This window comes from Ambystoma mexicanum, chromosome 10 (genome assembly GCF_040938575.1).
Source record: "Ambystoma mexicanum isolate Mex_15411 chromosome 10, UKY_AmexF1_1, whole genome shotgun sequence".
NCBI lineage: Eukaryota > Metazoa > Chordata > Amphibia > Caudata > Ambystomatidae > Ambystoma > Ambystoma mexicanum.
In genome coordinates, this window is record NC_090932.1 from 540,272,574 (window position 1) to 540,286,014 (window position 13,441).

At 44.7% G+C, this 13,441-nt stretch overlaps 1 protein-coding gene across 3 annotated transcripts in view; it reads left to right on the top strand.

Moving 5' to 3' along the window:
• Window positions 1-13,441, top strand: part of FARP2 (FERM, ARH/RhoGEF and pleckstrin domain protein 2) — a 4,051,843-nt gene that overhangs the window by 3,425,800 nt on the left and 612,602 nt on the right. For all 3 annotated transcript variants that reach the window (XR_011276033.1, XM_069618112.1, XM_069618113.1), the window contains exon 21: window positions 11,847-11,936. Coding sequence is in view for 2 of the 3 variants with exons in the window: in XM_069618112.1 (XP_069474213.1) it covers window positions 11,847-11,936 (90 nt within the window). In the remaining variant the exon portion in view is untranslated. The remainder of the gene's footprint in view (window positions 1-11,846; window positions 11,937-13,441) is intronic.

Here is a 13,441-nt window from a genome sequence, read left to right on the forward strand (position 1 = left end):
ATGCAGCGCCGAAGGCCTCCGGAGCGTACGAAGAGTAGGTAAGCCTTTGCCTTTCAGATGCCGGAATGCTAACCTGTTCTTTCTTGTCTTTATAGGTGTTGCTGAAGACTGGATTCAGGATGGTAAGCCTTTGCCTTTCAGATGCCGGAATGCTAACCTGTTCTTTCTTGTCTTTATAGGTGTTGCTGAAGACTGGATTCAGGATGGTAAGCCTTTTTCTTTAGGCCCAGGACCGGATGCAGAAGACACGATGAGCGTTCTGCTGCAGAGGTTGCAGAATAACGCAAAGCAAGATTCATCCACCGGGTGTGGTTTAAATAGCCTCCTGTAGTGCTTAGGTGTCTCCTTCCACAGCCACGCCTAAGTAAGAAAAGAGTTCCTGGTAAGAAAAGAGTTCCTGCCTTCCAGAAGAGTTCCAGTGTTCTGAATCTAGGGAGTGGCTCCAGCCCCACCCAACAGGAAAAGTAGTTCCAAACAGAAGAGGATCAGAGGCTCAACTGGCAGGCAAGTAAGCAGCATGGTCTGCTGAAGGTAAGTCCACCCAAGCATTATGAGCCCGGCGCTTCCAGCGCTGGGACTGGGCATATTTATGAGCCTGGTGCCACTGGCGCCAGGACTGGGTCCAAAAGGTCCCAATTGGGACTGGTTGGCACTCGGAACCTGGGTTATGGATCTGCTTCCAAGGGAGTTGGGAAAACCCTGACCTTTTGGAAGCAGAGATCATGACATTGGGTAGGGCTTTCTTTGCATCTTCCTCGGTCGACATCTCCATCCTTTTCACCGAGCTTATCCTCTCTCTGTCCATTGATGCCTGCGCATCCTCTGGGAGGTCAAAGAACCAGGTCTTATTTTTGTATATGAATTTAAGTCGTGCTGGGCAGGTCAGCATTTATTTCAGTCCGGCTGACCGGAGCCTAAACTTAGCCGCTGAAAACTGTGCCCGGTTCTTCTGCACCTGGAACGTATAATCGGGATAGACCGCCAGGTCTGTAGATGCTCTCTTCAATTCCCCGCCTTGCCTGGAATAGGCCAATATTTTCTCTCTGTCCTTATAATTCAGGACTTTGGCAATAATCGGTCTCGGGGCGCTCCTTGGGGGGCACCTTGTTAGCGCTCTATACGCGCTCTCGATTGTAAAACCCTGTGTGAGGTTTCCCAGCCCAATTACCTGGAGTAGCATGTTTTCTGTATACGTTGTCGGGTCTGCGCCTTCTTCCCCTTCAGGCAGGTCCACTATGCAGATATTATTTCTCCGGGCCCATCCCTCTGCCTCTTCCACTCTGTTCTCCAGAAGGCTGACCTTTTGCTGCAGAACGTGGACATTGACGTGCGTATCCCTGAGCGTGCCTGAATTCTCCTTCACTTGCGTCTCTAACGTGGTAGTGCGCTCTGGCAAGCTGCGCACGTCCTGGTGCAGCAATCCAACATCGATTTGCACTGCTTCAACCTGTGTCCCAAGTGAAGCCTTTAAATCCGCTATTGCTAGCATCACTTGGTTGTGCAGCTCCATGGGGCGCCTTCTTTTTCCTGCGTTGGTTCCATGCCTCCACAGGGTGCCTGCTGCTTGTTCCTGGCAAAGCCGTCCAAGGTTGGTTGGTTTGCTTTTGTTTTGGCCGACTTGGGAGGCATTCAGTCTGCTTACCCCCCCCCCCCAGATGGCCACCAAAGCTATCTTTTTGATTGACGCTTCTGTGAGGGCCCTTGATTATATATAGTTCAGGGCGCTGTACATATGAGCTCTGGCAATGTAATATGGGACCCCGTTGCGGCTGTCCTTTTAGGCGGGCTCGTCATGTGTGGGCCCCTCGAAGGGGGCAGACGCAGGTCTTCGGGCTCCTGTGGCTTCCCTGTACATGGTGCTCTGTGCCCTTAAGCTGCTCACCCTGCGTGTCTGTCCCGGGGCCTTGTCTCTTGGATTTTTGCCAAATATGTTAGTGTTAGAGGTTGTGTTGCTCAATTGTGGGTGCATCTGGCAAGCGGCTTATTGCGTCCTTTTTTGGCTGCTTCTTATCGTGTGCAGCAGGGGCAGTTCCTTACTTTTCACCGCTCGGACCGGGTTCACACATTCGCCTCTCCTGTGGCTGCTACCATCGGGCAGTCTGTGGTCTCTGTTCCTGGCCACTTCGGACCCAGTGTGGCAGGGGCTGCATGCTCATTTTCACAACCCGGCCCGGGTTCCCATAGTAGCCCCTCTTGCAGCTGCTACCATCGGGCAGCTTGTTATCTGCTTATCTGGCCACTGCAGTCTGAGTGTGACGGGGGCTTTCTCGTAGTTTCACCGCCCAGCCCAGGTTTGTGTATTCGCCCCACTTGTAGCTGCTACCCTCCGGCAGCTTATTATATCAATTTTCGACGGTTACAGGCCCAATGTGGCAGGGGCCTATCCCTTAGTTTGACCGCGCGGCCCGGGTTCCCCTATTCGCCTCTCCAACCCACTTCTCCTTGTATGTGTATCGGGTGCTCCGGATGGGAAGTGGCAGTATGCTGTGGGGGTGCATCTATCTGCCCTGTGTTTGTGCCTCAATGGTCCGGTGAACCGATGTATAGCTTACTGTTCATCATCAGCCTGAGAGGGGATCGGACACCACAGAGGGGGTTCTCGCAGCACTTGCCTTATGCTAGCTATGGTCTCCATGTGTCTTGGATAGTGTGCTGCCGTCCCTCTCCTCGCGTAGTCACTCAGCTGGGCGAACTTGGTCTCCGGCATCCCTCCTCTGCTGCGCTCTGTCCCTGCGCCCACTTCAGCTACCACATCTCTAGTCGGATCGTCACTTCTTCACCTGGGTTCTACCGGCTTCCTGGTGCCTCCAAGCCTTTCGCCTACATCCGTAGTCCACTACGCTATGTGAGCGCCATCTTGGATCCTGGCGCTGTCGGTGGAACCTTTATTCCGCACTTCATTTCACACCGTCAACCGAGCCTCCGCTCTCAGCCTTTCAGCTGGGCACTCCTGAGAGGTTAACTCATGTTCTCTCTCGTTCGCAGGCTATATGTTCATATTGAAGCTTGCTATTTTGTCGGATCTTGAATGATCCGGCAGGAGCAGTTCTACAAGCCAACATACTCCATTGGCTGCAAGCAAAGCCCCCAACCAGCAGTCAAATGTTATTCCATGATATTCAAAATGTTTGCAAACCTTCCATTTTTGGCTAGCAAAAAAGATTGATGCGTCATGCGTCTGTTTTGTACTGAAGCACATTGCATAACATTTATCAGCATTAACCTTTAATCCCCTGTCGTTCATGCATTTAGTATACCCTACCACAAGATTTTGGAGAGACTTGGAATTTCTGGCTAACAGCACTGCATTTTCAGCGTAATTTAGGACAGACAGCCTTCCTTTCCGGTTTGTACGCAACCCCCTTATCTTGGTTGTCATTGATATTTGTGGGTGTGGAAATGCCCCTGTAACTACCCCATACCTTAGCACAGGACTTAGACGGGTGGTCTGGAAATCCCCAGTATACCTTCTCTTAGTCGAGCAATCCACCAGCTTGGGGTGGCTCCTGGTTCTTTTAACTCTCCCACTGGCAATCCCCAAGGTTATGAAGGAGACTTAATCACACGGCTAAACACATTATTGTTGATTGGTTGTAGGCTTTAGATTCCTTTAAGTAAATAGGAGAAGCGTAAGATGCTATGACTATATTCAGCTACACTATTGATTAATATCCGGGATAAAATATACTATTTTAATGCTAACATATTGCTAAAAGAGAATGATTATACCTAAATGCTAATTAAGAGAGAGATCATTCTTTGTGTGTTTTTATTAATGAATACTAATAGACAGTGGGCATCAGAACGAGCATGGTGGTAAATCAGTGGGTTTCCCACAAGTGGTAATTGTGCACAGTAAATCTGCCTTTTTTGTTGGTGGCAAATACTCCACTTTACCACCAAAACTCATAGTATGCTGGTGCTGTAATGTGGCAGTAACAGATTTACTGCAATTTTTGCCACCCCCTTGTACTATGTAATTACTTGTTTTAGTGATAAAACTGTCTAGGGAAAATTATTGATGGAATATAAATGCTAATCATATACACAAGGGTATTAAGAATTAGGTCCTAAATGTTCTGGGGCTAAGCATACCAAAATATTGTTGACCATTTGTAAACCTGTCAGATGATGGGGTGTTTTGTTCTATACTAAGTGCAGAGATCCCACACTCTCCAGAGCCTTGCATTGGTATTGTACTATTCTCTGCCAGCAAGACCTTCCACAGCCCCCCAGGTAGGCAAGGTTAGGCTCTGGCAATTGCGATATGATGAGAAATCATAACATCTCCTATTAACCCAACCTCTCCTCTTGAGTGTTCATGCCAAGTTAGACATTCATATATTCCTATTTTACATGTGACCAAGCAAATCAACCACAGACTCTTCAGATCGATTGGTAAGCGCCTTTAATGGCAGTCAGCAGAGCAGAAAACAGATAAGTCACAAGACAGAACACAAATCCAACGATCGAACTGCATACAGCGCAGCAACCCCCTTTGCCCGGCTTACAGGGTTTTTATACAGTAATGCAGACATGTTGTATGGAAGGGGTGGTCCACGTACGCTACAGTGGCAACAGTATTCAATGTTTCAGCGCAAACTACATGATTCTAGCAATGCACGCATTTGTAGGTTTCTCACACCTCGGGGAGTGAACTTGGCAAGAAGGAGCAGACATTCTTAGATACATTTCTAGTGAAGCAGCGGTTTTCACTACGACTACAGTCCTCACATGGCACAAGCAATGCCTGTCTGCCTAATGTTGCTAATTCTACCTGGTAAGGTTGCCTAGCATGGCGAGACAGTTATCTGAAACATGCTTGCTTATGCCAAACAGAAACTATGTCAGAAGCAGGCAAAGTACAAGCAGGCTCCATCTAGCGCTGTACCTAGAATCACAGTTCATTTAAGGCATGCACACAATGCCATAGGAAAATTCAGTTAGAGGCAGTAAGGTACTGATTAATGTGGCAGCCAAAGATGGCTGAGCTAACACAAGAGAGAGGTAGAGAAGTACATTATAGGATAACCCAACTCAATTTCTGCTTCCACACATGCATGGTAATTGTGAACTTCTCATTAGAAATACAAGGGAAGCAGTACAGTTACAAACAGAGTTTATTTGTAGGAAGAGCTTTTCAAAAATCGAATATGGGAAGACGTTGGACTTATTAATAAAAATGAACATAGTGAGCCAATGCAAGACCACAATGCAGTGTGATAGGAGAATCTGCATGAATGCCTACTTCGGTTGTTTTTTTAAATTCTGATTTGTAAAGCGCGCAACAGCCCGGGGGCATCGTGGTGCTTGTTACAGACAATTCCTAGTTACAGATACGTTAACATTTGCAGTTTACAGTACAGACATGAGAGAAAGCAGAGCATTCAGCGGGTTTGAGAAGAAAGTGAGATTTTCAGTTTTCTTCGGAAGGCAAGGAGCAAGTTTTCTGCTCTAATATCTGTGGGTAGTGCGTTCCAAGATTTGGCGGCAATGTAGGGGAAGCCTAGCCCACCAGCTTTGGCCCTGTTGAGTCCTAGTGGGTCGTGTAGAGGTGAATTTAGTTATTGTCTCTGATAGGTATGATGGTGCAGAGATGGTGAGGCATTTATGTGTGAGGGTGAGGATTTTGAATGTGATTCGCTCTTTGACCAGGAGCCAGTGAGCTGCCTGTCTGGCCTGGGAAATATGCTCCCTTTTCAGGATGCTTAATGCTGCATGTAGAGCATTGTTCTGTGTGACTTGTAATCTGTTTACATTTTTTTCAGACGTACCTGCTAGTAGGGCATTGCAGTAGTCTAGTGTAGCACCAATAGTTGCTCTGGCTATTGATAGACAGATGGGCTTGGATATGTATGGTTTTGTAGCGTTTATGGGCTTGGTGGTACGAGTGGAGGCGGATGTGATAGCGCTGACCTGTCTAGTCATGGATAGTGTGGAGTCTATGTAGAACCCTAGGGTCTTTACAGATGTAGACACAGGGATGATTGTATTATCAATGGTGAAGTTGGAGTACAGTTTGTTAAGTTTGGATAGTGTAGTTTTTTGACCTAGTATGATAATTTCGGTCTTATCCCCATTAAGGCAGAGGCCATTGACCGCCATCCAGGCCTGGATGGTGGTGTATATTGTGTGAAGTACCTCAGCATCTTTATGGTACGAGCCAGAGAGAGGTAGGAGTACCTGAGTATCCTCAGCGTAGTTGGTGTACGCGATACGAAGTGCGTCTAGCTTGTCTAAGAGGGGCTTTGTGAACAAGTTGTACAGTGTGGGTGCTGTGCAAGAGCCCTTTGGGACTCTGCAGTGGATGGTGGTGGGGGCTGCATTGGCTATGTTAGAAAATACCTTCATTGCTCTACCTTCCAGGAAGGAGGTGACCCAAAGAGCTGCTTCTTTGGAGAAGTTAGCTGAATGTGTGAGGTGTGAGGTGAGGGTCTTGTTGTCCACCAGGGCAAAAGCAGCCGAGAGGTCTAAGAGTAACAATAGGACTGGCTTGCCTTTATCCATGATTTGGGTGATCTGGTTTAGGTCCACCAAGGCTGTTTCAGTACTGTGTCCTTTTCGGAAACCAGTTCGCCTAGTTCCGAGGATAGAGTGGGCTTCAAGGAAGTGTTGGATATGGCTATGGGCGGCTTTGTTCAATGTCTTAAGAAGGAAAGGCACAGTGGTTATGGGTCGGTAGTTATTAGGTTGTAGAGGGTCTAGGGTAGGATTTTTTAGAAGGGGGCGGACCCAGGCCTGTTTGAGGCTAGCAGGGATAATGCCTGTTCTAAAGGAAGCATTAATGAAGGCTGGCAGGAGCGGAGCGAGACGGTCTGCGTAGTCCTTGATGAGCTTAGGAGGACATATGTCCCCTTTGCACATAGAAGGTTTGAGGTTTTTGAGGAGGTTAATGATTTCTATTCAGTGATGTCACTGAAGGTGAAGACGGGTTTAGTGCAGTTAGTTGGAGCAGGTGTTGAGCTAGTTTGCTTAGGTTCAGGATGCAGCGATCCTGGATTTTTTTTTTAAGGAGATTGATTTTATTTAGCATGGCAGATTGAATACTGGCACACCAGGCTTCATCTTCGACGATCTCGTCTGGGGTGTTGGGAGGCGAGATGAGCTCACTGAAGATAGCAAAGATTTCCTTCGAATGCGATTTGACATTAGAAATGCGTACATTAAATGAGTAAGCTTTAGCTTTGGTGATGACAGCTTTGAATTGGCGGGAAATCAGGTTAAAGCTGTTTTTGGCAATGTCAAGTTCTTCAGTGAACCAGGAATTGGAATGTAGGGATTTCTTTTCTTTTTTACATTCAAGTGGTGCTATTGCATTAATGGCTTTAGTGAGAGTATCCTTGTAAATGTCTGCTAGGGTATTGGGATCATTGGAGAAGGGGTGGGGGCTAGCTCGGGATATTAAGGTATGGGCAAAGGTTATCCTCGTTGAGCTTCTTGGAGCTTCTCAACAGTGAAAAACGCATTGGAAAGTCTCTGCTCAAGGCTTTAAATCCTGTAAGGGGCAAAGTGCATCTATCAGATCAGTAACGCAAAAACCTGGATTATTATTGCTCCATTAGCGACTGGTCATCTGTGAATAGATAAGAGGCTTACTCATCATTGGGAGCTATACATTGAGGCATGTAAGCACGTAATTCATATTACCTTTCAATGGCTGTATTCCAAATCTACAACAGCAGCTCATAGATCTGAAAACACCCTATCGGTTGCCCCTGCTCTTATCTTTCGCAGGACCTTGCTCATAGAGATACAATCCCTGAATGGGCTTGCTCTATGTATGGAAACTAACAAAAGGGATGGACTCACCGAGCAACAGTTCCTTCCAGACCTGCCCCCACCTCCCAAACATTCCTCTTGGAAAGCTGGACGGTACCCATTTAAGATCTCAACTGCTGGCTCTGTGCCAATGCTTGCCACAGTGAGGGGGAGCCTTCACAAAGCTTTTGTGCATCAGTGCTTTCTTCATAGATACACACATTGTTATGATACATTTGCCTCCCAGCTGGACACTACTTTCTGTACTCATGGGGACTAGACAACCAGGGATCAAGAAACCCCCAAGTCTTGTTACACTTGGAGAAATGCTAGATCAAGGTAAGGACTTTCCTAATCCCCTCACCCATGAAGAGAAGTACTTTTGTAAAAATCAGGGCATGTATGCTGCTTCCTAACAGAAACACTTGGTGGCATCCTGGAGAATCCCTATCACCAGTACAGACAATATGCCTGCATTTTACATAAGGGTTTATGTTGTGATGATGTTAATATGATTTTTTTCTGCTGGCCGTTCATGTATGCTAGAGATTGTTGACGCATGCATATGAATAATATCTCAGAATAATGTTGCAGAGAGTTGTGTGCGTGAGTGTGTCAGTTGGAGGCCTGAGGTAGAGTGAAGGAGAGTAGCCGGTGGGTAGAATCTCTCTTATGCACATACTGCAAGAGTTACTTGAAACCTGATGAAGTGCACATATGTGTAATAAATTTATCTGGAATATTCTGTAAAGAGGCTCACAGCTGTTCTGTGTGTGGGCATGCCCTTATCTGTTTAACGGTGATGACGAGGATGGGATAGGACCCAAAAAAAACTCAGGAAACCTCAAGGAATAATTAAAGCGGGCTGAGGCGGGGGAGCAGCCCAAATAAATCACACACCTCCCCCCAAAGGGGCCACCCATCTTCTAAGAGCAGCTGAAGGGAAAGGGATCCCACCAAAACTAAGATGGTTAAATAAGTGCCCCTTGCAGCAGGGCTGGGTGGTACAGCTCAGATGCAAAAAATTAATCCACCACAAGGGAAAGTGTACAATCCGGCCCAAGGGAAAAACACTAATCAAACCAGGCTGGTACTGCCGTAGTGTATCTTGGCATATGGCATACAAGAGGGTGAGACGCCACTCCCACACATCAGGAGCAGTGACAAGCAGCCTGCGGACATCTGCGCAGGGTTGGCCAGCCCTCTGGGAGCAGGACCAGGCTGCTGTGGCCCCACATGGCTGTGCTCTCAGCCACACCCCCCGGCGAATTAAGGCACTGGCAGAATTCTGCTTTGGGGGTCAATGACTAAACGCTGCTTTTGGGCACTTGGTGGTAAAGCGCTAACCACGCTCCAAGGAAGTGCCCGTGTTGCACCATCGGTTCCCCATATGAGGTGAAATCCTTCTCCACAACTACACAAGCTGCCTCTTCGCGTCCAAGTCCCCCTAGAGGAAAAAGAAACTTGGTGGTGTGATGTATAGGGAATGAGTCTGAGCAGACTCGGGATAAACAATGGATCGTTTATCTGTGAATGGCTTTTCTATTGTTTAATCTCATCTTTTATTTTGGTTACGACTTGGACATGTATTCCTTCAACGATCAGTGCACAATGAGAAGTTTCCAATTATGCCTATGGGGTGCTGATGCTGGTACAGACCTGGGGCAGTCCTCCCTTGTCTCCTCCAAAAGGAACTTTCTATTTTAAGTTTACCATATGCCATTAGTATAAGCACACATGGCTGTCTGCCTGATATGAGTGATGCCCCAGGTCTGAGGTGAAGGCTTCTAATAAAGATGCTCACAGTTTGTTTGTGTGCAGGGACACTCTTTGTTCTTTATAACATGTGACTGTCTGGGCCAACTATAACTGCCTCTTTCCTGTAACCTGCTGATACATACTTGGCGCTGTAAGAAGAGTTAAATACCAATACAGTGTCTTGGTGCAACAACACTAATAAACCATGTTTGTACCAGAAATGAAGCCCTTACTCCTGCATTAGGTTTTAAATATAGAGTTTTCCAATTCTTCATTGACACAATTATCTATGTCCTCAGCTGTGAATGTTTATAATTTCATGTTCATGTTTTGAATCGTTAGTAATAATCATAATTAAGGTCGTGCATCGCTATCTTGCTGTACTGTAAAAAATCCTAATTTAAGCAGCCACTTTGATGCTATCAGATTGTGAAATGATTGGTACTCAGTTCTCTTTGAGGCCTTCCATCGGCAATTCCGATAGAAGTATTAAGATGCGAATTAGCCCTTGCCACCCTGCTGTCACTTTGACGAATCATGCGATGTAAATTATATAGGCTAAGGGCAACAATGACTCTTTGTTAGGTATTATCGCGGATGATACTTATCATAATCAATGTAATCTGGCCTACTGAGAGCTTGTTAAATCTTCTCAAAAGCATCTAGAGGCTATCTGTCTTGACTTATCTGTAGAGGTTACAAACAGGTATTTGATTAACTAAAGGTCCACACCTATGTAAACACAATATGTTGGATTAGAAGTAGTATATGGTACATATACTTGGAGTACGAGGGGAATAAACAACCCTGGCACAAGGCCGACTAGTACACAAAAGAGAGGAGTAAGAGTCCTAGGCTTAAGGACCCTCGTGCCCCCTGCACACCACTATACTTACTGAAAACAGTACATTATAGACAGCAATGTCAATATAAATTTCAGAAAACGTTACAGAAACCAAGGGTATCAAATATACCACAATTTTTAATCAAAACAAAATGTTCATCCAGCATTGAGTTTAGAGCTCTAAAAGATTCGGGTAAACACCCTTCATCAGGAGCAAATTATATACATCACAGTTCCAGAATCATATATTTATTATCTATAAAACAAAAGGAACATTAAAAATATTATCTATCCTGTGCTCATTTCAGCTAGGTAGATAGTTAGCTATGATAAAAGTACATTCTCCCATGTTAAAGAGTAGTCATTCACCTGGATTTTATTTTATCAAAAGCCCACAATTCTAGTATACTTCTTCTTATAGGTAGAAATATAGGCCGCTCATTGAGCAAATTATATTGACATTGCTGTCTATAATTGACTGTTTTCAGGATAGTGGTGTGCAGGGGGCGCAAGGGTCCTTAAGTCTAGGACTCTTACTCCTATCTTTTCTTTAGATGTTCCCAGTCAAGCTTTCCATGCTAAGCTAAAAGCAAATACTATTGACTGGGATTGCTAACAAAATTTGATGAAGTTGTTGCTCAAGAAGAGGTATGTGCAGTACTCAAGACAGAGCTTTTTGCCTGGCAAACCGAATAGCTACTTGATAAAATACTGCAATAAAGATCTTAGGCGTTTTATGTTATATCTACGCCTTAACCATACTCCCTGTTTTAGAATACCGTGGAGCATGGCGGAGCATTCCTTTTGAAGCTATAGTTTGCCGCTTCTGTAAATCTAATAGAGAAACAGCTTGTCATGTCTTGACTGATTGTACAAGCCTCACTGAGCTATACTGCAAGGGGTATGGATCATTTACTAGTTCCTTCTCCAGTATTGTCTCTGACCAATTTTGGTCTACTATTTATTCAGCAGGATCGATAGTGATCACTGCTGCAGCCTTTCACGCCTGGAAAGTGGTGCACACTCTTAATACTTGGAGCAGAGCATCTTTAAGAATATTTCGCATATAATATATGTTATGGCATACCGTTAATTGCTCATGGGTTCTCCCAAATAGCCCACTTGTTAAATTCTCCTATTATGTATGTAGGTGCCTGCTGATTTTCAACTCTACAAGATGGTTTATTTTATGTAGACTGTGTTTACGATGTTTTTAGGTGCAGGATAAATGTAAGCCATCATAAGCACTGGAAGAAGATACATATTCGCTACACATGATGTTTTGTGTGTTTGTATGATTTTATTATGTGCATTTATAATGCAATGATTCAGTGTGATGTTATAAAGTGAACTTTGTGTTTTTTATTTTGATGTGGCAAGTGTAAAAGATTTATTGCTAAACCATAAACACTTAAATAAAACAAATCTGTTAACACTCTCAATTAGTTCTGTAACCAACTCGTTTTTTTTCGCTCCTCCTCCACAGTTCTCAGATGTCCTGCTGTACACAAGCAAGGGTGTCACTGGTACCAACCAGTTCCGAATCCACGGGTCTTTACCTTTGCATGGCATGCTGGTAAGTATGTGGTGCTAATCTTACTTATTGCAACTCCAACTATAGGGTTATCCTCTCCTACAGGGGGTCAATATTTGTAACTGTACTAGCATATACCCAGCTGAAAATATTTTACCAGGTCCTTCTATTTTGAAGGACCGGTAACTAGACCTGCATCATTACTTTGGCCAATTTAAAAATCTGTTATGGACAGAGCAGATAAATGAACTCCAACTAATGGTCAACTGCTCATTTCACAGCAACTTGACTAGTCAGAACACGTTTCCACTTAATTACCAACCTCCATTACACCCACTGTCCAATGGCTCAGATGAACCTCTATGGCATACCTATACTGATCCAGTATACTCTTTCAAATTGCCCATCTGTCAATCACCAATTCAAACAACATTATTGCATGGTTTCAGCTCTGAAAACAGATCAGTGAAAATGTTTTTAAACATAAAATTCTATATTTAATCGCTAATTAATTGTACATTACATCTTAAAAAAATGAAATCTAAAAATACTCTTGAGCATGTGTTCATTAAACAGTATGTATAGTACTGGTGCAGTCATGAAAGTAAGGTAAAAGTCAATCTACGAATACTGTAACTCTGCAAAACCTCGCCCGCATATAAATGTTAGTCTTGCTTGCCATGTTGTCATTGATACAAGGTTATCAAATGTTCTGCTGTTTGTAAACTGTAACCAGCTGACTTGGGCCATTTGTGGCTGCATTGCTTTTGTGATAAATCGCCATCTTGTCTGCGGTATTTGTATTTATTGGAAGAGCAGAGATGCCAGTCGTGTGCATATTCAATGTTGATACCTCCATAGATCCTAGAAATCTGAATAGGTCAGTCAATTCCCACGGAAGATAGCCTTTGTAGAGTGAGAAACAGACAAAAAAAGAAGAGCACCTTTTATAATAAACCCATACCATGCAAGTTTCTGAAGTACTGGAAAGTGATGGAAAAGTAATCAAACTCAACTGCAAGGACAACTCAACGTTGGCCAAGTAAAGCTCTCCCAATCGTGTACGCAAGAGAGGAAATCATTTCGTACTAACTGATAAGATTAGGGTGTGGAATATGAAACGTGCACACTGCATAAGAAGAGCAGATGGGACTCCTGCATCCTCCATTACAAGGATGGCACAGAGAGTGTCAAAGGAGATGCACCTCCACCCAATGAACCTAATGAAGACAACAGTTGATCACTGGAATCTTTAGGCACACACAAGCATGGAAACCTGCAGTTCTCTGGAGTCAAGTTTTGCCCAAGAGATTCAGACTGAAACAAGCAGTCTTGCACTCAGCCCACTCAGGACACCCTGTGTCATTGATAGTTACTGAGACAGTGCATCCTATGCTGTGAATGGCCAGAAGGTGCTCACGAGATTATGAACTGTGGTGAACTGTACATTGAAGCGTCTGTTGAGAAAATGAGTCATGCATTGACATTTGGTAACGCTCTGCACCTCGGTGTCAAGAAGAAATGAGACAGAGGTGCGCCAGCAGAAC